The sequence below is a fragment of the Terrapene carolina genome, unplaced genomic scaffold (assembly GCF_002925995.2).
Source record: "Terrapene carolina triunguis isolate 2854851 unplaced genomic scaffold, T_m_triunguis-2.0 Scaffold58, whole genome shotgun sequence".
Taxonomy (NCBI): Eukaryota; Metazoa; Chordata; order Testudines; family Emydidae; genus Terrapene; species Terrapene triunguis.
In genome coordinates, this window is record NW_020664409.1 from 55,648,404 (window position 1) to 55,670,401 (window position 21,998).

Here is a 21,998-nt window from a genome sequence, read left to right on the forward strand (position 1 = left end):
CTTGTCCACTGTAACCCCTAAGTCCTTTTCTGCAGAACTGCTTCCTAGCCATTCGGTCCCTCGTCTGTAACAGTGAATGGGATTCTTCCGTCCTAAGTGCAGGACTCTGCACTTGTCCTTGTTGAACCTCATCAGGTTTCTTTTGGCCTAATCCTCTAATTTGTCTAGAATTTGTCACAAAACTTCAGATCAGCACTTACAGAGCAAATTCTCACTGATGACTTGAGTTGTGTTTCCAAAGAGATATTTAGGATACAGCTAAAGAAAAATCCATTTTCTAATGTTCTGTGCTTAGTATTCTTGCTTTTTGTCATATATTGTATTCATTCTGTGTGATAAGGGTTGCATGCTAGAATGTAGAGTTTTGTGAGCTCTCGTATGGGAAACATTGGGGAAAGAATTACTTTACCCAGTATCCCAATACAGTTGCTGTATTTTTTTTTAAGTTTTCTAAAAGGGACTACATACTGTGCAGCTCTGAGCACTGTGTCTGCTCCTGCGCAACCTACCGTTGCCAGTATTAGGTCACAGGGTAAGGCCACGAAGACACTGATGACTGACCATCTTGTGATCGTTAAAGATCCCATGGCATTTTTTCCGACAGAGAAGAATTTATGCTGGTGCCCTGACTAAATTTAAGTCAAGTAATTACACTCTGCCTAAGCTACCCCTGAAGTTCTAATTAATTTCCTTTCCTAAAATGTTGCTCTTAAATATTTGCTACATTTTAACTTTAGAGGTGCCTGTATTTTCCTCATGAGTGACATAATTCCATTTTATAACTTTCATATCTGCTTAAAGTACACAGGAATCCATTTGGATGGAAAGCATTACACAAATGATAACTATTAAAAATTCCCAGACAAAAGACTGACATCAGGGCATAGTTAAGGTTGAGAGTACGTATCAATTATGTAAGGTATAAAGCTTTACAGCATGTTACATGAAGCATATTGTAAATTATCCCCAAAATAAATACTGTAAAAACACAGAAAATTCAGGATTAAGGATAAACTTAAAAGAAACCTAAACATCTTAAAGTATGGAAATACAGCATAAAGGCACCCAAACAAACTTAACTTAGCCCTGCAGTGACACCACATTATAAGCATACAATTATGATTAATGCATTTTAGTGTTTATAGTCCTAGATTAGATTAAATTGATTTTTCAAGACACTAATTTTTCATCTTTTTCCCTGGCATGCAACAAGTGTATGTGACAAGCAACAGAGGGAGGGCTGGAAAAGGATAATGGTAATATTATATGGTTACATAAACCTATGAATAACTAGACGGCTTAACTGCAAATTTGTTATTTGACTACTCAGCTATGTCTTACATTTTCAATTACTGTTTGGAATTCTTAAAAAGTCAAGAAACAAAATTTGAAAAGGCAACACATTAAAACGTAAAGAGGGACACACATGCAGCCCTCTTGCAAAAGCTTTGTTTCCTAATGGTGCTCCCTCACTTTAAATGCAAATTATGCACTCAGCAAAAATTGAGGTTTTGTGCATTTGCAAGAAGCCTCTACTTTTCCTTGTTTTTTTAATCAAATACACTTATTTTTAGTTAAGTACTTTAATACACAGTGCACTAAGTACATACAGCATAAGAGTCTTCCAGAGAGAAATTGCATGGAGATCATCTCAAGCATGATAATTTATTAAGACCTAAAACTTTTGAATAAAAAAAGAAAAACTTCACAGAAGAGTAATATTTCAACTGCACATCTTTCTCTGGATGTTTATTTTAGTTTTAGCATACACATTTTGTTTGCGACAATCTTCTTATTCATAAGGAGGTTAATGACACTGTATTATACACATATAATAGAGATACATAAAGGCTTTCAAACACTGAATTATTGGTCTTTCATAACGGCTGAGCTGTATGTAAAGAATAACTACATTTTATTTTCTAATCATATCTGGATGACATTAAGGCATTGTGTATTAATAATTCTATCACTGCCCTGGCTTCCATTCATTTGCCACTCTTTTTTCTATGAAAAACAGTAGGATATTAGCAAATCAATTCCACTGCATGGCTGCAAGATATTCTTACAATACATGAATGAGAATAGCCCCACATTGAGTCAATCTGCAAAAATAAGCTATTAATGTTTCAATTAGAACTTTGTTTAAAAAACTAACCTAAAGGGATTCAAGGTTTTAAAATTAAAAGAAGAGTTGGGAAAGCATATTAAAATTATGTTCTTAACAAAAATGAAATTTCTTAAATTAGCTTTATTGTCTCTCTAAACTAGATGAATTAGAAGAATTATTCTGGGGAAACAGCAGAAAATAATTAAAAGCTAGAAATAAGTGTTTACAAAAAAATCACTTCCTCATTTTTTTTTTTTTTTTTATTGCAGATTGATAACAGATATAAATACTAAAGAGCAGCATCTAATAACAGTCACATTTACTTTTCTTGTGAAACTATTATCCAAAATGGTTGTGTTTTATGATAGAGAACAAAGTTTACAATAATTTTCAGGACCATCTGTTCTTTAAAACTGGGCAAAAAGGTGGGAAAGATGATTTAAAGTACTACAAATTAGCTGAATAAGTATCCATTCTTACTTTAATTCCAAAACTGAACATGTCCAAAAGAAAGAAATAACCATGACTTTTTCAGCCTTGGAGATGTGTACCAGCTGGCGATGCGCCTCAAGCAATATTAATTTGATTAAACAGTTTATCCTTAATAACCTGAGACATCAATCCATGTATAGCTTCTATGGTGGTCTTGCAACTGAAAAACAAGCATAAATTCAACATTGGCTAAACACCGAACTGTCACTGTATAATAAGTTATTCAGCTGTCTCAGGAGTTCGGGGTGCCCATAACCCCATGAATCTTCAAAACTGTCCAGATATGAAAAGTCACACAGCAATTTAGTTGCTGTTGCCAAAAGCTATTTGTTATCTAAAAAGGTAAACTGACAAGCTCTTTACATGTCAAGAACCAATTTTAGACAGTACTTTTTGTCCAACAGGTTAGGACATTAACATAAAATACAGGAAACCGAATTCAATCCATTATTTTAGGTTTTAATTTAACGATAGTAAAAGAAATTTAAAACCTTGAACTCATGTAATAGAAAATCAGTTCCAATACTTTTTTTTAGCAAGTGAAATTCAGTATGTTCGGCTAATGGTTTTAGCATAACAAAACAAAAACACCACCCTCATTTACCTCTAAGAGTTATAGTCTATATTTGATCAGTTCAAATCCCTGTAAAATTAGAAAGGAAAAACTACAGTACTTCACTGAAGCCATGTCACTGAAGTGACACAGTGGATTGAAAAAGTTAAGTGTTCTTTTTTGTGACCCACAAGAACTTATTCACTCTAGATTCTAATAGCTTTTTAAGCTTGTTAATCAAAATGCTATGAAAATATGAAAGGATAATAACTATGCCAGAACCCAGAATGGCCACACCGTACAATAAATGGTGGGGCAGTCATCACGCTTGCTGGAGGAAGAAATTTGAGAGGCATGGTATGATTTTTACAGCAACTTTAGAGCAGGTTAGCATGGGGACGCTGACCTATCCTTTCCCCCTAGGTGACCGGAAGAGAGGGGATACTATATAGGTCCATGGACCTGATTAGCCAATGCAAAGGGTTTTTTTCCCCTGCCTTCCCCACAGCAGGTTGGCACGGAGGGGGAGGGGTGCCTTATTTGGGTAATACATGGAACAGAAGTTAGGCTACGATGTCAGAACTCATTATGTAAATATGGGGTGGATGTCCAGTGCAGGTATTCCGTAGGGAATGAATAGAGTGGTCAGATAAAATGGATTTGTGAAAGATTTAAAAGAGGTATTAGTTAAAGGCGCAGAAATGGGGGGCTCCTATGACTGGCACAGCTGGGAACCAACCCCCCTGCCTTTATACCCCCCACAACCCTCATTCAAGAGGTGTGTGTGTGTGTGGTCCCAGCTGCAGGTTGGCTGGGGACCAGGATGGAAAGGGGGGAGGGCTGACGGAAGCCCCCGGATATATATGAAAATGATCATGGAATTACCTGAACTATACACTTTTATCTGCCGGGTACTCCCAGACTGTTAAGGATAAAATTGTGTTCTAATTAAAGCATATCCAGTGCCTCCTGTCCTTCCAGCATAGCTGGACAATGATGAGTTCTAGGAACACTTATTTGGAGTAAATTACTTGAAATGCTTCTTTCTTACTACACAACACAGGATGACATTTCATAGTTTGTAAAGCATCACTGTTCAACAGTTATATAGTGCCACAGATATACTTTATATGTAACCATATTGGAGATTAAATCAAATGGTAAAAAAATTGATTTGGTGACTGATGAAAGCTAATTAAAAAGCAACAGGTGATCACCGAAGAGCTTCACAGCCCAAAAAGGAGGTTGGGTAATTATTTAACCAATCATAGGAGCCCTTCCCCATTCCGTTCCTTTAGCAAGCACCTCCTTTTTAAGTCCTTTACCAGGCCATCTATCTGGCTCCTGGATGTCTTCCCCATGGAGCACCTGCACTGGACATCTGCCCCACACTTACAAAATGAGTTGTGATATAAAGCCTAACCCCCTTTCCTCTTCACCATAATAAGCCAATATGGTTGTGAAGGAAAAATTCCTTCCCAGCCTGCCTAAAAAGGAGTGACTAGCACAATACCCACAGCAGGTCCTAACCAATATGATATTTGTCATCTTGAGGGGAGGGAGAGTGGGTGCTGCCTTGCTTGCTGCGTGGAGGAAGGCCTTCTAATGCCCTAACCTGCCTTTTTTAAAACCTTCCGCACTTATGTTCCCAGATGAATCAGTGTCGCCCACACTGACCCCCACCCGCCCTTTTTGCAACAGCTTCTGACTTCCTTCCTCCTCCTATCCATAAAGCACTGCTACCCCTCTTCCGGCAAGCCATGACAATGTCAACCCCCACCCAGCCACCCCCATTTCAGGTGCAGTGTAGTCATTTGTGGAAGGAAGTGTTTTATGCAAAAGATGGGAAAAGGCAAGTCCTCAGTTTTTTAAAAGACTAACCACATGGTTTAGACAGAACTGTAAAATGCTGTATAGAGAGACGGCAAAAGTCCTTAATTTAATGTATATATTGATTACTTATATTTCTCTCCTCTTTCCCGTTATTGGAACCCACTTGCAAAAATAAGAAATGCAATGCTCAACCTATGCTAGCCTTTTGCATTTGACAAATTTCCTATATTTTGAATGGACTTTAACATAGATATTTTTGATTAAAAACAGATCAACTAGAAATACAGAATTGGTTAACAACTTTAGTGGAGCCAACACAGAAGTTTGAAATGTCATTTTTATAATGCCCACCAAAGAAATGCCATGCTGAAGCAGGTCAAAGGTCCCTAGCATCTTGTCTGGATGCTTCAGAAGACACACAAGATTTACAATACATAATAAACCCAAAGGGATTGCTTCATGGCTTCAGTTAATAAATAGTTTATTCACTGTAGTAAATACAAAAATTGTAACTGCCCTTGTGATGGAAATAAGAGGTATTTCTATGTTTTAATTTCTAAATTACAGCAGTGTATTTTTTACTCTGACTCCTCCAAAATGCTTAGGAACTGGAGAATAATTCCCTACAGATCATAGTTTAAAGTATGTGAACTTAGGGTTTAAAACAGAATAGTATTTCTTACAAAAGAGAATCCAGACATGTATTATCTCACCTGTCCCTTGTTGCTTTAGCAAGTTTGTCTTCTGATTTTCTGTCATGTGTCTCTAAACCCAACATGAAACTCCCTCGGCCCAGCTGGGCTTCTGACTGTTCTAACTTTTCAGACAAATCAAAGACTTGGCCAGTTGTGTAGTCAGCATTCTGTTGGAATAAAATACTATTAAATGTATTATAGATAGAGCTGTAAGTCATGTTGGTATTTATGCACAAAATACACAAGTAAGCAACCTCACAAAATACCTTTAAGTCTAAGTAGTGCTGGGCTTAGCTTGGCAGACCAGTTGGAGCTCAACAGATTATACACTGATCTAAATCTTGGAGTACCACAGATGGTGGGATATGGAGTATCTCCGAATTCACAGCAAGCTGAACAATTGAATTTAGAGTCAATGGTGGCAGCAGAAGATGGAGCCCAACACAGACACAGCAAAGTCTTGACTTCATCACTAACGTGTGAGGAAGCATTGAAGTCTCCTGCTCAACATGTAGCATCCTCCAAAATGATGGAAGTTCTCCTACTTGTCCCTCCTAAGTCTGCTCCTTGCCTGGTATTTCTTCCTACAGCTCACAGGAATATATAACTACATGTCTACAGACTAGGTTCCTATGGACTGCAGGAAGTATTCAGTTTTCACAGGTTAAAGTATTCAACCAAAGCCGTATTAGCATTGGCCTCTGTTCAATTTATGCAACCTCACTGAGAATAATGGATATTATTCTGCTCTAATTTACAAACTATGCAATACAACAGACTTGCACAGGTATTACTGTGGGCAGAACCTTTTACTAGGCATGAAGTGCAAGGTGGAAAAAGCAAAGTTTGACTTTCAAATCCCTATTCAAGTTTGCAGGATTGGAAGTTAGGAAAGAAAAATATTTTTATTTGCAAATGCAGCAAATTTGATTTGGAATAATCGAGAGAATAGGGAGCCTCACAATATCATTTTACAGAGTAAAAACACGTATTAAAGACTGTGTGCATTCTACCCCTGTGACTAAAATAATCACTGTGTGTTGGATTTTTATTGAAGAAAGTAAATGAGATTTTAATCCAAAGTAAAAAAGTATGTTTATAACAGAAATACAATGAATGCAATGGACGCTAGTTATCTAGTAGTCAAGTCACAATTCCTACTTGAGGCACATGGTTACAACAAAAAAAGTCCCTTTTTAAAGATACTAAGTATGGCTTAAAAGGAGTTATAATAAAATTAGTAACACCACCAATAATATCTAGCCTATATATCTGGTAACCTTTAATGGATACTAATTACTACTGTAAGGGGATACTAAATGTTATGAGGGTACATTTAGTAAGGGGATACTAAATGTTATGAGGGTTTAAAAAATAGATTTAATTGAAACAATGAGAACAAACTAGTTAGCTTCACTTTCTGGTTATCAAACAGTAAAAACAGAAAAATGTTTACAGAAATGCTTTATTTATATTCATGAAAACTTTCCTCTTTATTATTTGGTTTTGTAAAACCTGATGCACAGAATCTAAATCTGGAGTCAAAATTACTCAGCAGTGTCCCATTAAGCAATTTGCAGCAGAGATCCCTGCCTCTCGCACCAAGGAGTCAGAGGTACCTGCATTTTTAAAGGATATGCTATTCTACTTACAGTAAGCAAACTAGAAGAACTGAGTGTGTTCACCCAATATTTGTTCCACAATAGTTCAAGCAATTTACGATCCAAAGATGATTTGAAGTAGGAGACCTCTAAAGCATAATACCTATTTAAAAAAAACAAAGCAAATTTTTCAAAGTTAGCTACCAGTCAAAGATGTAGGGTATTTTACAATCAAATTCTCATGGTCATAGGCATCTGAAAAGGAATAAATAGAAAGTAAATGCATTTCTCAAAAATGCAAAGACTAATAGAACACCAATGTGACAAATGACAACGTTTTAGGGTCCAACAGTAACACACATTAAGATCTACATCATCTTCCAAGAATGTTTCTCTGAGGAGGGATTTCCCTCCTGTGTCTAATGTATGCAGTTTTAATAGTTATAACTAACCAAATGCTGTTTTCTTCATTCACTTAGGGTCTGTTGTAACACAAGATCTTTGGGGTCAGCTACTGTCCTTTTAATAGTGTTTGTATAGTGCATATTACAAAGAGGCCCTGATCCTGCTTGGGACCTTTGGGTGCTATCATAATATTAGTATAATTTATATATAAAAGTAAATTGAAATACTGCTGATCTAGTGGAATGTGATAAGTGGCAATGTTGGATAGTGGTAAGCTTAACAAAGAGCCTATTTATCCCTTGTTATGCATCTTAGGCCTTGGCTACACTCACGGATTCACAGTGCTGCCGCGGCAGCGCTGTGAAGCGCAAGTGTAGTCGCGCCGCCAGCACTGCGAGAGCTCTCTCGCAGCGCTGCAAGTACTCCACCTCTCTGAGGGGAATAGCTTGCAGCGCTGCGAGGGAGCGTGCAGCGCTGCAGGTGCTGATTACACTGGCGCTTTACAGCGCTGCACTCGCTGCGCTCGGGGGGGGGGGGGGGGGTTCACACCCCTGAGCGCAGCAAGTGCAGCGCTGTGAATTGCCAGTGTAGCCAAGGCCTTACATGTTAAGAAGACAGATTTTCCTGATATTACAGAATTCACAACTAAGGAATAAGGAAGATAAGCTATCCTGTTTTGTTTTAAATACATGATTCCTATTGCATCTTACAAGATAGCAGTACATGTTGCAACTCTCTCTGCTGCTCGGATATTCATTATACTGAAAGTAAAAAATATAAGGTTCGGTATTTTTAAAAAATACTTATTTCTTCCATTAAGCTGTTTTATAAATACAGATGTATACAGAAAGCCTTGCCAATTGAAGAACATATCCCCTTTCCTATTAGTGGGAATTCAACCTAAATGTGTAAATCAAAAGGAACCCTCCTGCCCTCCCTAGCTCATGCCTTCTATAGATTATCTCTTTTGATGTACTCATTCTGAAGTGCTTGCAAAATGGATTGAGGCCTTCAGGAAGAGGAAGAGAAATCAGATTTGTCAAGGAACAAAAAGGCTGCAATAGGACCAGGGGAGAAAAGAGATCTGTTCATTTGTTTGTAAGTTTTGTTACAATTTTTCAAACATCTGTTACAAGCAATTCTCAGAAGGCTGTTGGAGGGTGGAGGATGTGATGCTCCTGAAAAAAGAAATTTCATGTAGGATTTAATAAAAGGAGAACCTGACACACCCGTAAGGTAATCTTCACTTTAAGCTATGCAAGAACATTTATATCGATGTACCAAAGGCATCATACTGGGAGTTGGAACATGAGGTACAATTTTTTGGGTATCAGAGAGGTGAAGTTAAGTTAAATGATTGCTGGGCTTCCTGTTCTTGTGTGGCTACTACAGCATTTACACGGTTTTATTTTGATGCAGCTATAACTACCACTTATACGTTATCCAATTCAAATTACTAAAACATCATTCTTTAAAAAAAAAATATTGCCTGTCTTTCCTCTGTCACTGCACATAAGTTATTTTTGAATAATTTAAATTAAATTATTTAAATGGCACAGATCCACTAATCCATTAGCAATGATATATTAACCTTGCTCTTGGGAGACCTGTTTGGTAAAACTCAACCATATTAGGAAAAATGCACTTATAAAGTGAAATCTTCTAATGCTGACCAATTCAACCATATAATGAGCTAGAAACCCAAAATAATAAGAAGTGAGAAGGGGAGAGTCAGTAACAAGAGATATATTAAATGGTCCATTTTGGGGGGACATTTTTGACGTTAAAATTTGCTTTTACAATTAACCCCCTCGTATTGGCTTTGTACTTTTCCTGTAATAAAAATCAGTTGTTTTACTTTGCATTTCCATAGCATCTTCCATCTGAGATGATCAGAGTCTTTTACAAAAATGGATTAATTAAACTTCATACTGTTGTGATGCAGAGAAAGATCCTCACTTTAGAGAAAAATGAGGCACAAAGGTGAATTGCCCAAGGAAATCTGTGGCAGAATCAAAATTAGATCCCTGATCTCCCAATTCCCAGGCCTGTGCTATAATCATTTGACAAATAAATTGGTGAATAAACTAGTAAAAATAAAGAAAAATGATGCCCAATTTAAAAAAATCACGGAAGATCGTGTGTCTGTTAGGTCACATATCTACAAATATACAATTGAAGAAAATTTAAAATGTAAAGTAACATGCCAAATATAATTCCTTTTAAAAAATTAAATGGCAAAAGGAGAGACATTCGCAAAAGTTTCACATTTGTAAATTTACAAGCTAAATGCTTTTTAACATTAATTGAGGTGCTTATCATTAGGAATTGACACTTTAATTAAGAGAGATGGCATTTGGTATAATACACAAAACCTATTTAAGCATGCTCTTCCTCAAAGACAACCTCTCATCTAAGTACTGTAATAGAATAACAGTCAAAGATGAGGTAAAAGTGCACCCACTGGGACTGATGTATAGATTCATGGCTGAGAAGTGTTGGAATGCAGTCACTCCCCGGGGGGAGGATTGGACACGTGTATAAGATTATAAAGCAGTAGCTCTGCTTTTCTACCCAGTGCCCACTGGCATTGCCAGCATACCAGGACCCAAACACAGAAGATCATCATTAAGGTAGGAAAGAGAAGCCTAAAGAAACTGTCACTAAAACCAGTATTACAAGCCCTGGTACAAATACTAGTGGGTGGAAACGACTATTCTAATCTCTGTGGTACAATTCATTCACATTGCAGGAGAAGGAACATCAGAGACATCACAGTGTCAGCAACTCCTCACCCAGCAGACTAAAGCATAGTGTCTGCAATTTCAACCCCTCCTCTTTTTTCATGGCTATCCTCCACTGGGGAAGACTGAAAGTTCTCTTCCGTAAATTTTCCATGTAGCTTCAAGAAAGATAATGACTTAGAACAGATACTAACTAGCTATCTGAGAGGGAGACTATTATGATAATTATGACATTTTTCAGAAAATTGAAAAATTCCATTTATCTGAGAACAGATTAAAAAAGGTAATGGTAAATTTAAAGAAAAAATCTAATGCAACAGAAATGCACAAACAATCACACTTCATCTAGAAGGTTTGCTTTATAATGAATAGTCAGAATGACTAGCAGTTAAGTGTTTGCCAGAGATTTCTACTTTGATGGTAATGCAAATAATTAATAATAGTTACCAGCTGAGATTTTTATAGAGCTTTATTTTTTTAAGTGCATGGCCTTCAAGTTCTTAGCTTGGAAAAGGGAAATGCATTTTTTTTCTTGTTAATATGACAGGAAAACCTTGAAAGACTATATATATTTCCAATAATGCAATTTCCCACAACTCTCCAGAGTTTTAACTACCCATCCCTTTGGAGTCCAGCCCTTCATCAACATATGAATCATTCAGCATGTAACTCATGCATACAACTTTCACTAGAATTAATAAGTATCAAATGTACCTAAGGGATAATTTGCTCTCCCAAGTGAATGGGTGTTAAGTAATATTTTACATCAGACATCATAAACTGACAATAATATGAATTTGGTAATTATTTTGAACACTGATTCTGAGTTCAAGAGTTCTCAAACTGGGGTTGCAAACTTCAATTGGGTCATGAGGACAGGTATGGAGCAAAAATTGCTAAAACCAAATGACCTCTAGGACTAAAAGAAAGCAAATTAACAGGAGAGGAGAAGCAGCTCTTTTTCCTGCCTCCATTTGATGCTATCAGCCCATTCTCCTTGCAGCAGCTCCTCTTTCCACCCCTTCTACTCTGCTCCAGAGAAGCAATGCTTGAGGATGGCAAGATGCTAGCTGTATTGACCCGAATGCTCTGAGCATTCATCTGGCTCACTGAAGCAGTGTTCCCCAAACCATCTCCCTGCTGAATGACAGCTGGCAACACTTCCCCATAAAGCTAGCAGCCGAAGAAAACAAAGGCTTGTAGTATTTGGGTCACTGCAAGAAACCATGGCACTTAGGGTCATGGTAGAAGGTGGAGAAAGATTGAGACCTTCTACTTATGATTCAGATAATAATTCATGAGTTACTTACTGTTTACAGTGTACACCAAAGTCTTCTATTTTATTAAGTGGAATAGTCTGGTATTCTGAAGGACCTTCATCTGGAGGCTTAAAGCCCTGAAAAGTTAAACAAACAGCAACCACCACAGTAAGTGGAAAAGTGATACATACATTTCTTCATGCAAAAGAAAGAAGTCATTTTAAGGCTGCTTGCAAATGCTGTTCAAGTTCCCAATTAAGACAACAACTTCCATAGGGAAAACAGATGGCCCAGCAGACTTAGGGTACGTCTACACTACGAGATTAATTCGAATTTAGATAATTCGAATTTGGGAAACAGATTGTATAAATTTGATTGTGCGCGGCCACACTAAGCACATTAATTCGGTTTTTAACCACATTAATTCGGTGGTGTGCGGCCACACTACCCCATTAATTTTAACCACATTAATTCGGTGGTGTGCGGCCACACTACCCCTAATTCGAATTTACAAAATCGATTTTGGTGCTACTCCGCTCGTCGGGGTGGAGTACAGAAATCGATTTTAAGCGCCCTTTAATTCGAAGTAACTGGCTCCGTTGTGTGGACGGGTTAAGGATTAATTCGGATTAACGCAGCTAAATCCGAATTAAAGTCGTAGTGTAGACCAGGCCTTATGGATTTGGGAATCTTCTCTCTTGATCCCTGGTTCATCTGGCCTGGGTTAATAGTCATTACTATTTGATGGATGTGCAGAAATGTGTAGGAAGTGAGTTGCTGGTCTCAGACCAGTTCTCATTGGGCAGATATCCGCACCATAAATGGCCATATAGTTTTCTCTTAGGGCAATGATGGAAGGGGCATGGAGGCCAGATTACTCTCTTCATCCCTAGAAGTGATTGCGCCAGAACAGGATTGACAAACATTAGCACAGTAGTGAGATGAACCCTGCACTACTATTGCTCACCTTGTACCTATCCCAAAACTTCAGTCTCCAATTAAGTCAATAGCAGCCTTCACAACCACTGAATTGGCAAATACCACCCACCTGAATCATTTCCATTACTCCTCTTAAAACATTCTGCTAAAATGAATGCCTAACTGTGATTTGGTTTTTAAGTTCAAGTTACATTTCTTCTTCCTGTTTAGTGCACTGAAAGTATTTATATGAGATTTTTTTGGTTCATACATGAGTATTTGTTGTTGTCAGAACTTATTTCCTTTTGTTTAGAAAAATAGTCTATGCAGATCTGCTGTTCATTCGTAACAAAAAGGTACTGCATGAATGCAATGGGGAATTTTTCACACATATTTTTACAATTACAATGTGATGCCGGATTGGAGTCTTCTATAAGACAATAATGTTTCTACTTTCTTACAATAGGATCCACTAGCCCAGATTCTCATGTCCAAACAGAGTCCTTTTGACTTCACCTATACTCTGCATGAGCGTAAAGGTCCATGCTAACAAATCACATTGCAGAAGTAGGCCCCAATCCTGCAAAGACATGCTTAATTTCATGCACCGTGAGCGATCCTACTGAAGCCAACAGAACTACTCATAGTGCATAAGAATGTGTGTAAGTCTTTGCAGGATTAGGGGCTTAACTGGAATTCAAGAAGGTGTAATTATACTTGATTATATATCAACTAAATTATACTTTTATTTCTCTATCATCGATATAAATATAAAACTAGATTTGGGAAAATTTTATTTCAGCTTTAAATAATTTCAAGTTAACATAAATATCTTAAGCTTGATATGTTATTATTTTCAGCTTAAAATTTCCATTTCAAAATGTGGTATTTTATTTTTTGTTTTATCCTGTGACTGACAACATTTCTTTGAAAAGACTGTCAAAAATAAAAGTAAAAAGAACGAGGAGTACTTGTGGCACCTTAAAGACTAATACATTTATTTGGGCATAAGCTTTTGTGGGCTAAAACCCACTTCACTGGATGCATGTATGAGATTTTGACTCTTGCTTTTCTCAAAGCAATCGCAATACAGATTCCCAGGTTTAAAAAATGTGCAGCCAAAAGCTGATTTTTGCACTAATAAGTCACAGATTTACTATTCCTTCTTTCCTATAACAGTCCAAATTCTTATAGATCTATGCCACAGAAACTTTAGAAGTAGCACAACTATATTTAACTGCTGCAATTATGTTGCAGCTCCAATATCTAAAAATATATTTAATACAACAGGGAATAAAACTCTGTGGGAAGAAATCTATAATTCAACCTCTCTAAACACAAATAACACATAAAGAAGACTATTTAAGTAAGGAATCCTGAAACTGAAATCAGATTATTTACCAATGTTATTTTTCTTCTAAGAGGCATGCATAATATGATGATATTTTAATACTTATTGTAGGTTAGAAAAAAATTACATCTTTTGCTGAAAAAGGAAGATACAGAATATAAAAAAGGAAAAACAGGTCAGATTATGTGCTTTTCAGTCTTAACAGTGACCCTTAAAAATGGGATCCATGCATTTAGTTATATACAGTTTAATAACCTTGATAATAACCATATACCTTTTTTAACCTTAACTTTTACCTTGGGATATGTTCTAAAAGCTCCAAGATTTACTTTTCCTGCAGATATTGTTCTTGTTGGATCAATCTGTAAAAATATAGGTGATTTTTGATATATGCAGGTGGCATACTTATTGATCTATTTTAACTTTATAGTTATTACACTGAATCACTGTAACTTGAAAAAGTTGCATTATGTTCTGTAATAAAGCATAGTACTTTTGTAATTGACATCAGTTTATAAGGAGCACTCATGAAAAGAAAGTGGAACATCAACAGCTGCCTATTAATCCCACTTCTCTACATTAACAGAATGGTTAATATCAGTTAATACATCGGTGATACTTATTGCTTTTAATTTTAACCCCCCCCCCCCAATAAATTAAGGATGGAAAAGACCTATTAGATAATCTAATCTATTTTGGGGATAGGTCAGGAGGATAATGCAGGATTATTCTCTACAGTCCATTTACTAGTGCATTGGCCAGTTTCATTTTATTAGTAAAACTGAAGGGGCTTCCAACATTTCCTTGGGAGACTATGCCACAACATAATAGATCTTAGTGTCCAGAAGTTTTTTCTAATATTTGGTCTATACTTTTCTAATTTAATCCCACAATCCTAGTTAGACTGCCAACTATTCCTTAAATAATTCCATTCTTTTATTGGTGTTTACACTCTTTAGTAGAGCAAGTGATTATATAAGTTGTTGTTTAAACCAAAGGCTAAATTTTTATTTCAATTGTTGTGACCTGCAGTCCTGAGGCGTTGGAGGGCCCAGTGAATTTCCTCAGAATATATAAAAAAAAGAATTGTGTACAACTCTCTGATGCCATGTCAGTGATTTCACTGATAATGCATGTTATATAAGGAATACCACAGTTTTGCCCGGTGTCCCTTACTACAGAAGGTTGAGAGAATCACAGAACTAGAGTTTTTAGGTCTAAGGCAGAAGGCTCAGTGTGGGCTATTCAATTCTTTGCTGAAGTAACAAGCATGATTTCTAATCTAATATTAGAGAAAAGATTTTAACAGACTACACCTGGAATGATGCAGTGAATGAAAGCTCTCCAGTCCCAGTGAACAAATTTGTTTGTATACCATTGTCTTGACTTTCTGGTTAGCCCAGAAAGCTTGTCAAGGCAGATATTCTGATCTGAAGCCTGGATTCTACCCCCCCATAAAAAAAAAAATACTATCAGAGGGTTATTTAACAGAATATATAGAGATATATAGATAAAAACTGCAAGTAAATATTTTCACCTCAACACAAAGAAATTAAGTTATTGGACAATTCTGTCAGTGTATGGAATGCTTAACTAATAAACTTCTAATACTTACAACCACTGCCACAAATGGTTCCTGAAATTGCTGATTAAGCATCTGAGTACTGACATCAATCCCTGAAAGCCAGCAACCATAGCCAGGGTGGCTGTGGTACCAGCCAATTGCATTTTCTAGACGACCAACCTAATGAAGTGAAGGGGAAAGAAATACATATAGTTAAAAGTCTCTGCATATAATGAAAGTGACAGATGCCCTCTTTTGGGCTTTTAGCATACTGCAGATACATTATGGGGAAGAAAAAATGCAAGTATCTACATGCACTACTATGTCAAGTTTCAAACCCATATGTTTATTAAATAACTTAAGCCTTCTCTGGTTAAAATGTTTTTAGAAGTCATATGGCACAAAGTTATAACTACACTGATACTAACGACTCAATTCCTGGCATCCAACAACTGGTTTTTCCAACATGCAATATCAGAGGTGCATGCTTTTGGATTTATACAGGACAACCAGTTCTGCCAAATATAGACCTTGTAACAAGAAACTCAAATCACTAAAATAATAATACAAGACAGAACACACAGTGTCTGATTTGCATCCATTGTAATCAATGGATGTTTAGCCACCAACTTTAAACAGAAGCAGGATCTCGCTTAAAATAAAAGCATCTTTTTACTTGCTTTACAGTTTACATGCTTAATAGATAAAGATAGAAGAACAGATCATTTACACATCACTACATTCTTCCAAGGAAGAGTAATACTTTTTGGTCTTATTAACCCTACAGGTGAGATTAAATGAACACAGAAGTCAATGTCTCCATCTGATATAAGGGGACACTGTCAACTTGCTATCAGTTAATTTAAAAAAATATAAACTAATTTCAGATATTACAGGTTGAACCTCTCTAGTCCGGCACCCTCGGGACCTTACCGGTTCCAAACCAGAGAATTTGCCGAATCATGGGAGGTAAATGCAGAGTGCCAGCGGGTCTCCATAAGCACGGGAAGAAAGGGTGTGGGGGTGCTGCAGCACCCCCAGGCTTTGCACCCAGCGTGGCCCCTCGCCTAGGGTCCCGGCCCCTCACCCGGGGTCCCAGCCCCAGGTCTTCCCCTTCCCTCCTGGAGATTGAACGCTGCAGATCAGCTTTTCACAGCGCTCTAGAAGCTCTGGGAGGGAGGAGGAGGAGTTGGTAAGCGCGGGGCCACCAGCGTGCGAGAGGCACGGGGGAAGGGGGGAGCTTGGCGCCAGTGGATGCTCCGCACCAATTTTTCCCTGTCGGCACCTATGCCAGACCACAGATGTTGCTGGACGAAGGAGTGCCGGATTAGAGACGTTCAACCTGTACTGCAAACATCCTTCAACCGGGGCCTATGAAAGAGCATGCACATGAGCTCCTCATTGAGCAGCGAATGAAAATGAAGTCATCATAGTAGTGCATGAGACTAATAGCAGAAGTGACCAACAAAATTAAGAAGCTGATTATGTATCAAAGTGTTCAACAGCACAAAGTAAACAGACTGCAGAAAAAATGTCTTTCCCACTCTGTCAGAAGTAACCTGTAAGATTATTATAAATGAATTGGCACTAATTTTTCAGATGAAAATGTAATGTTCACATTAGCTAGATCACTGTAACAAACAAATATACAGAATACTAATATTTTTCAGATACACATGCATATATTATTGACAAAACAAGCTAGATTAAAAGAAATCTCAAAATCACCTGCTTAAAATGGGATAGTTAGGTACCTAAAACAGTCTGAATAAGCATAAAGTTATATTTAAGACGGTAAGAAAATAGCATTCCGCAATTTTGTTGAGAAACCACAACTTTTAAAACACACCGCAACCTGTTATAGTTGCTGCAAATTTGAGTGACACTGCAACCCACTCACTCAAATTTAACCCAGATGCCCCTCTGTCATGACGCGATAACAGTGCTGGGTTTACAATGGCGCCATGGAGCCTGGCCCATGCTCAGAAGGGACCCCGGCCTGCTCTGCTTGCACTGTGCCCTGAGACCCGCCAACCCGCTGGCTTCCCCCATCCCGCCCACCACTTGCTCGTCTCGGCCTGCCTGCCGAGGACTCCTCTTCACCTCCTAGCCCCACCCGCTGGCTTCTCTCTGCCCCCTAGCCAGACCCCAGTGTACTTCCAGCTCCGGGCAGTCTCTGCTTCCCACCACCTGTGGGACCCCACTTGTCTTCCTGGAGCCGAGCCGCCTGTTACTGGTGCAGAACCCTGGCCAATCTCGGCCAGTTGGCAGGGAACAGTGTGGGGGGCTTGACTGGGTCCCTCCAGGCAAGTGGGCCCTGAGGGAGGCTGGCTGGGGCAGGCCCTGGCCTGGCTTATCGCACCACTCCTGAGGGGCCAGAGCGATTCCCCGCCCCAGTACCTGCACTGGCAGCACAGTCCGGCAGACAGTCGCCTCCCAGCAGGGCTGATAAATGCAGCCAGGAGGCAGGGCGTGGGGAAGGGGGTGTCTGGAGAGCCTGGGAGTGCGGGGGGGGCTGGGCTATGCAGGGGCAGGGAAGATCTGTGTGTGCTGGGGCACTAGGGAGTGGGGGTTCTGTGTGGGGTGCTGGGCAGTTGTGGGGCTGTGGTCAGGGGTTGCTGGGCATTTGTGGCAGGGTTGGGGGGGGGGGGCACTGGGCATAGTGGGTCTGGGGGGGCTCTGGCCATAGGGAATTGGAGGGCTGTTCCAGTGTTGGGTGGGGGGGCTCTGTGGCGTGGCATGGGCCCACTCCCGAGGGGAAGGGGCATGCTGGCAGCACAGGGCTGGGCAGGCCACTGTGCATCTGGCAACTGCCGGTTCATAAATAGTGCCATTGCACTGGGCTGGGCAGAGCAGGGCCACCCACGCCAGGCCATGCCCCTGGCCAGCCGCTCGCTCCAGGGACCGACCCCCTCCCCCACACCATGCTCCATTGAGTCCATGGGGGCCCACAAATATGTTTGGCACCAGGCCCACAAAAAGTTAATCTGGCCTTCCCGACAGGAGGTGGATGAAAAAGGCAGGGCCGGGCACGCACATGGATTGGGGCAGAGATCCCTGGGGAGCTCACCCCACTCACCGCCCAGGTGCAATTCCACCTCCACCAGGTGGCATGGGCTAGGCCTAATGAACACCAGCAGCAGCTCCCGTGTTACCTGGAAGAATTCACCTCCCACGGCTGCCCAGTGAGTGGGGCTTGTACTTCCCACAGGGCCCTGTGCCTTGGGAGAGGGGAGCTTGGGTGGTGCCAGCCCCCACATGGCCTCCAGGGGTCTCTGAGCTGGGACTGGTTCTAGTGTCCAAGGGAAAGCCCACTACCCAGAGATAGGAGAAATGGAGGAGGGGGGTATCCAGACCCTGTTGGAGGGCAACGGACCCTACTGCCAACCCAACAACCATTTCTATTTTTGGGTTTTTTGTTTTAATGGTATTTGAACTGGCCATACCAAAACAGCAAATTAAAATATAAAATAAAATATAAATTAATGGAGATATCCTATCTCCTAGAACTGGAAGGGACCTTGAAAGGTCATCGAGTCCAGCCCCCTGCCTTCACTAGCAGGACCAAATATTGATTTTGCCCCAGATCCCTGAGTGGCCCCCTCAAGGATTGAACTCACAACCCTGGGTTTAGCAGACCAATGCTCAAACCACTGAGCTATCCCTCCCCCCATTAAATTTTTTTTAAAATTACAACTTTTTTACAGCCATGGTTATATTTTTAGTAAACAAAAATGACTTCTAGTGTGCATGCTCTTTTCTCATATATTATAATCTAACCCAGGGGTAGGCAACCTGCAGCACGCAGGCTGATTTTCAGTGGCACTCACACTGCCGGGGGCCTGGCCACCGGTCCGGTGGGGCTCTGCATTTTAATTTTAAATGAAGCTTCTTAAACATTTTAAAAACCTTATTTACTTTACATACAACAATAGTTTAGTTATATATTATAGACTTATAGAAAGAGACCTTCTAAAAACATTAAAATGTATTACTGGCACACGAAACCTTAAATTCGAGTGAATAAATGAAGACTCAGCACACCACTTCTGACAGGTTGCTGATCCCTGATCTAACCCAATTTGCAATTTATATTGAAATCTGTAAGTAAACGAAGTGTAAATATAGCAGGAATTCCATAAGAATTCCCTAATCCTGCAATATGAGCTGCATCACTAACGTTAGTAGAACTTTGCACAAATTAAACGGTCTGCCCAATCACATCAGATATAGTTAACGCAGTAAAACTTTTTAAGTATAGACAGGGCCTTACTAAAACTAATTAAACTATGAGAACTGGATGTGATCTAATGCTCATTCTGCAACACAGGACTATCAAGCTTTCAGTGGGAGATTAATATAAAATAAGTATATGATATGGTAGATGAATATAAGAGCAGCTCCAACCTGGGACAAGCTCTCCAGATCTACCAGAGATTACAGCTCCAATTCTGTCTGCAGTGAACCTACTAGAAGATCAGGGCCTAAATGTGAATGTAACATGGGAACTTTGTATGGGGGAGGAAAGAACTACTGTATTTCACAGTTGTTAATCCTTCCTTCTTGACTCAAACATTCATAGCTTATAAAGTGCAATTACTAGTAAACAGCACTGACAACTATATACTCCTTTATTTTTATTTTTTCTTCCCAAATGAATTTTAGGGGTTCTTTTGATGGAAAACAAAGAGATTATCCAAAAAGAATAAGCAAATAAACACTATACCTATTATGTATATGTTATATAGCAACCAGATAAGACAGCTGTGAAATACAAAGATTTAATGCTTGACACTAACTTTAATTTTTATGCCACAAATAATTGTGTTAAATTTGTGAAGAAATAAGCTCCTTTGCTATTCCATTCTTGAGCAACCGACTGCACCCATAAAAACATTTCCCAGGTGATGAGCACAAATGTAAAGGAAATTACACTCAATTAATTGGTGACCTAACTCTGAATTTGAACTCAGATCTACAAAGGTGAAAGAACACTGCAATATTTAAATATGATAAACAAAGATATTAAACATACATGAGGAAAAAAAAGAGTACTATCAACTTTTTATTGGTCCAGATCTTGTGCAATGGATATCCTGGTGATGGGAACTTTATAAAAAACCTAGACAGACTATCTCAAAACCCAGTGTAAGTTACAACAGGATTTGTTGTTATTGTAGCGCCAATAAAAACACATAGTTCTTTTTATTTACCTGTTTTGCATTTTCTATATATGCAGCCATATATTCATATGCAGCAGCCTGAGCATTGACTCGAGTTTCAGTGCCTTCTACCGGTAAAGCAAAGCTGTCCATGATAATCATGGTTTCCCCATCCACTTTCCCAAGCATCAGCCCCATCACTTCCAGATTGCCCCCAGACCGTGCATGCATGACCATCTTCAGAAGGGCCAGGGCGGAGATCTTGCAGTATCTGAAGTAGTGGTTGCTGCAAGAAAAAACGGAGAGATGCTAACAAGAGGCCAAGTATCTGATCTAAACAGACACAGGAAACACATGCAAAATACAGGTGAGGAAGGGGGAAGTAGCTGGGGTTTATTATAACAGGGCCCCATCTCAACCCCCTCCCACCCCGGAGTCGCTCCTTGGTTCATGACCCAAAGAATCCCGGTGGCCCTCCCCGCTGCATCCCCACCTCCCATGGGCCCCGTTGCCCCTCCGGGCCACCGCCCCTTCGCCCCCATTACCCTGAACTCCCTCCCAGGGCCTCACGTCCCAGGCCCGGCCCGCCTCGCTCCTTGCCCGGGTATCCCGGCGCCTCACCCCCGGCTCCGGGCCCGGTCCCCGCCCAGCCAGGCCCAGCCGCCCGCCCGGCCCCGGCTCTCACTCCTTGGTCCAGGGCTTGGCCGCCAGGATCTCCTGCTGCTGCTTGCGGTCGTACTTGTAAATCTCGTCGATGCTCTGCGCCTCCTGCATGTTGTTGGCCAGTTCCCAGCTCTTCTGCGCCATCCCGCTCCCGGAGGCGCCGGCCGCCGCCATCCCCCCACCGCCCCGCGCAGCAGCCGCCCGACCGGGCCGCCGCGCAAACCAAGTGCCGCGCGGGAGAAGGGGGGGGGGGCGGGCAGCCCTGGAATGTCCTAGAGCAGCTGGGGGGAGGGTCGGGAATGGTACATTCCGCAGGGCCTGAGACAGCCTGGTTAGCGCGCCCTCTAGCGACCAGCCTTGGAAGTGCCGTCCGAGCTCTGCTCAAAGAAACACGCCCGGCTGCACGCAGGGAGATGCGTAACCAACGCAACACAGACGCTCAGGTGGCTACGCAGGTGCGCTCACATATTCACACATACAGGACTGGTGTTCGCGCACGCATGTGCAACACAGCGATGTTGAAATCTGGAAATTAAGAGTTAGGACCTGGGGTCAAGAGTTGCTAAATCTCACAATTTTTATCGTGAGTCTCCTGGTATTTGGTGTGGTAGGGCTGGTGTACGCTACGGGGGAGGGGCTCGATCGATC

At 40.2% G+C, this 21,998-nt stretch overlaps 1 protein-coding gene across 2 annotated transcripts; it reads right to left on the bottom strand.

The window, feature by feature from the left end:
- Positions 1–1,651: 1,651 nt before the first annotated feature.
- Positions 1,652–21,562, bottom strand: COPS5 (COP9 signalosome subunit 5). Of its 2 annotated transcripts, none has more exons than XM_026662438.1 (8): positions 21,427–21,562; positions 20,739–20,973; positions 15,577–15,705; positions 14,258–14,323; positions 11,744–11,829; positions 7,336–7,447; positions 5,702–5,850; positions 1,652–2,762 (listed from the first exon to the last, which is right to left on the bottom strand). In XM_026662438.1, exons 1-8 carry the CDS (start codon positions 21,522–21,524, stop codon positions 2,678–2,680), a joined length of 960 nt encoding a protein of 319 aa, XP_026518223.1. In that variant the 5' UTR covers positions 21,525–21,562; the 3' UTR covers positions 1,652–2,677. The 2 variants fall into 2 exon arrangements, with proteins under 2 accessions (XP_026518223.1, XP_026518219.1); XM_026662434.1 differs by having other exon boundaries at positions 21,373–21,562.
- Positions 21,563–21,998: the final 436 nt, after the last annotated feature.

What these genes read in the sequence shown, in the direction of transcription:
- COPS5 (XM_026662434.1), bottom strand. Translation starts at nt 21,524, where the DNA reads ATGGCGGCGGCCGGCGCCTCCGGGAGCGGGATGGCGCAGAAGAGCTGG. An exon ending in GCCAAGCCCTGGACCAAGGA is followed by an intron (nt 20,974 to 21,372) that starts GTGAGAGCCGGG and finishes TTTTTCTTGCAG; the next exon opens with CAACCACTACTTCAGATACT. An exon ending in TTTGGTGTACACTGTAAACA is followed by an intron (nt 7,448 to 11,743) that starts GTAAGTAACTCA and finishes TTTTTTAAATAG; the next exon opens with GTATTATGCTTTAGAGGTCT.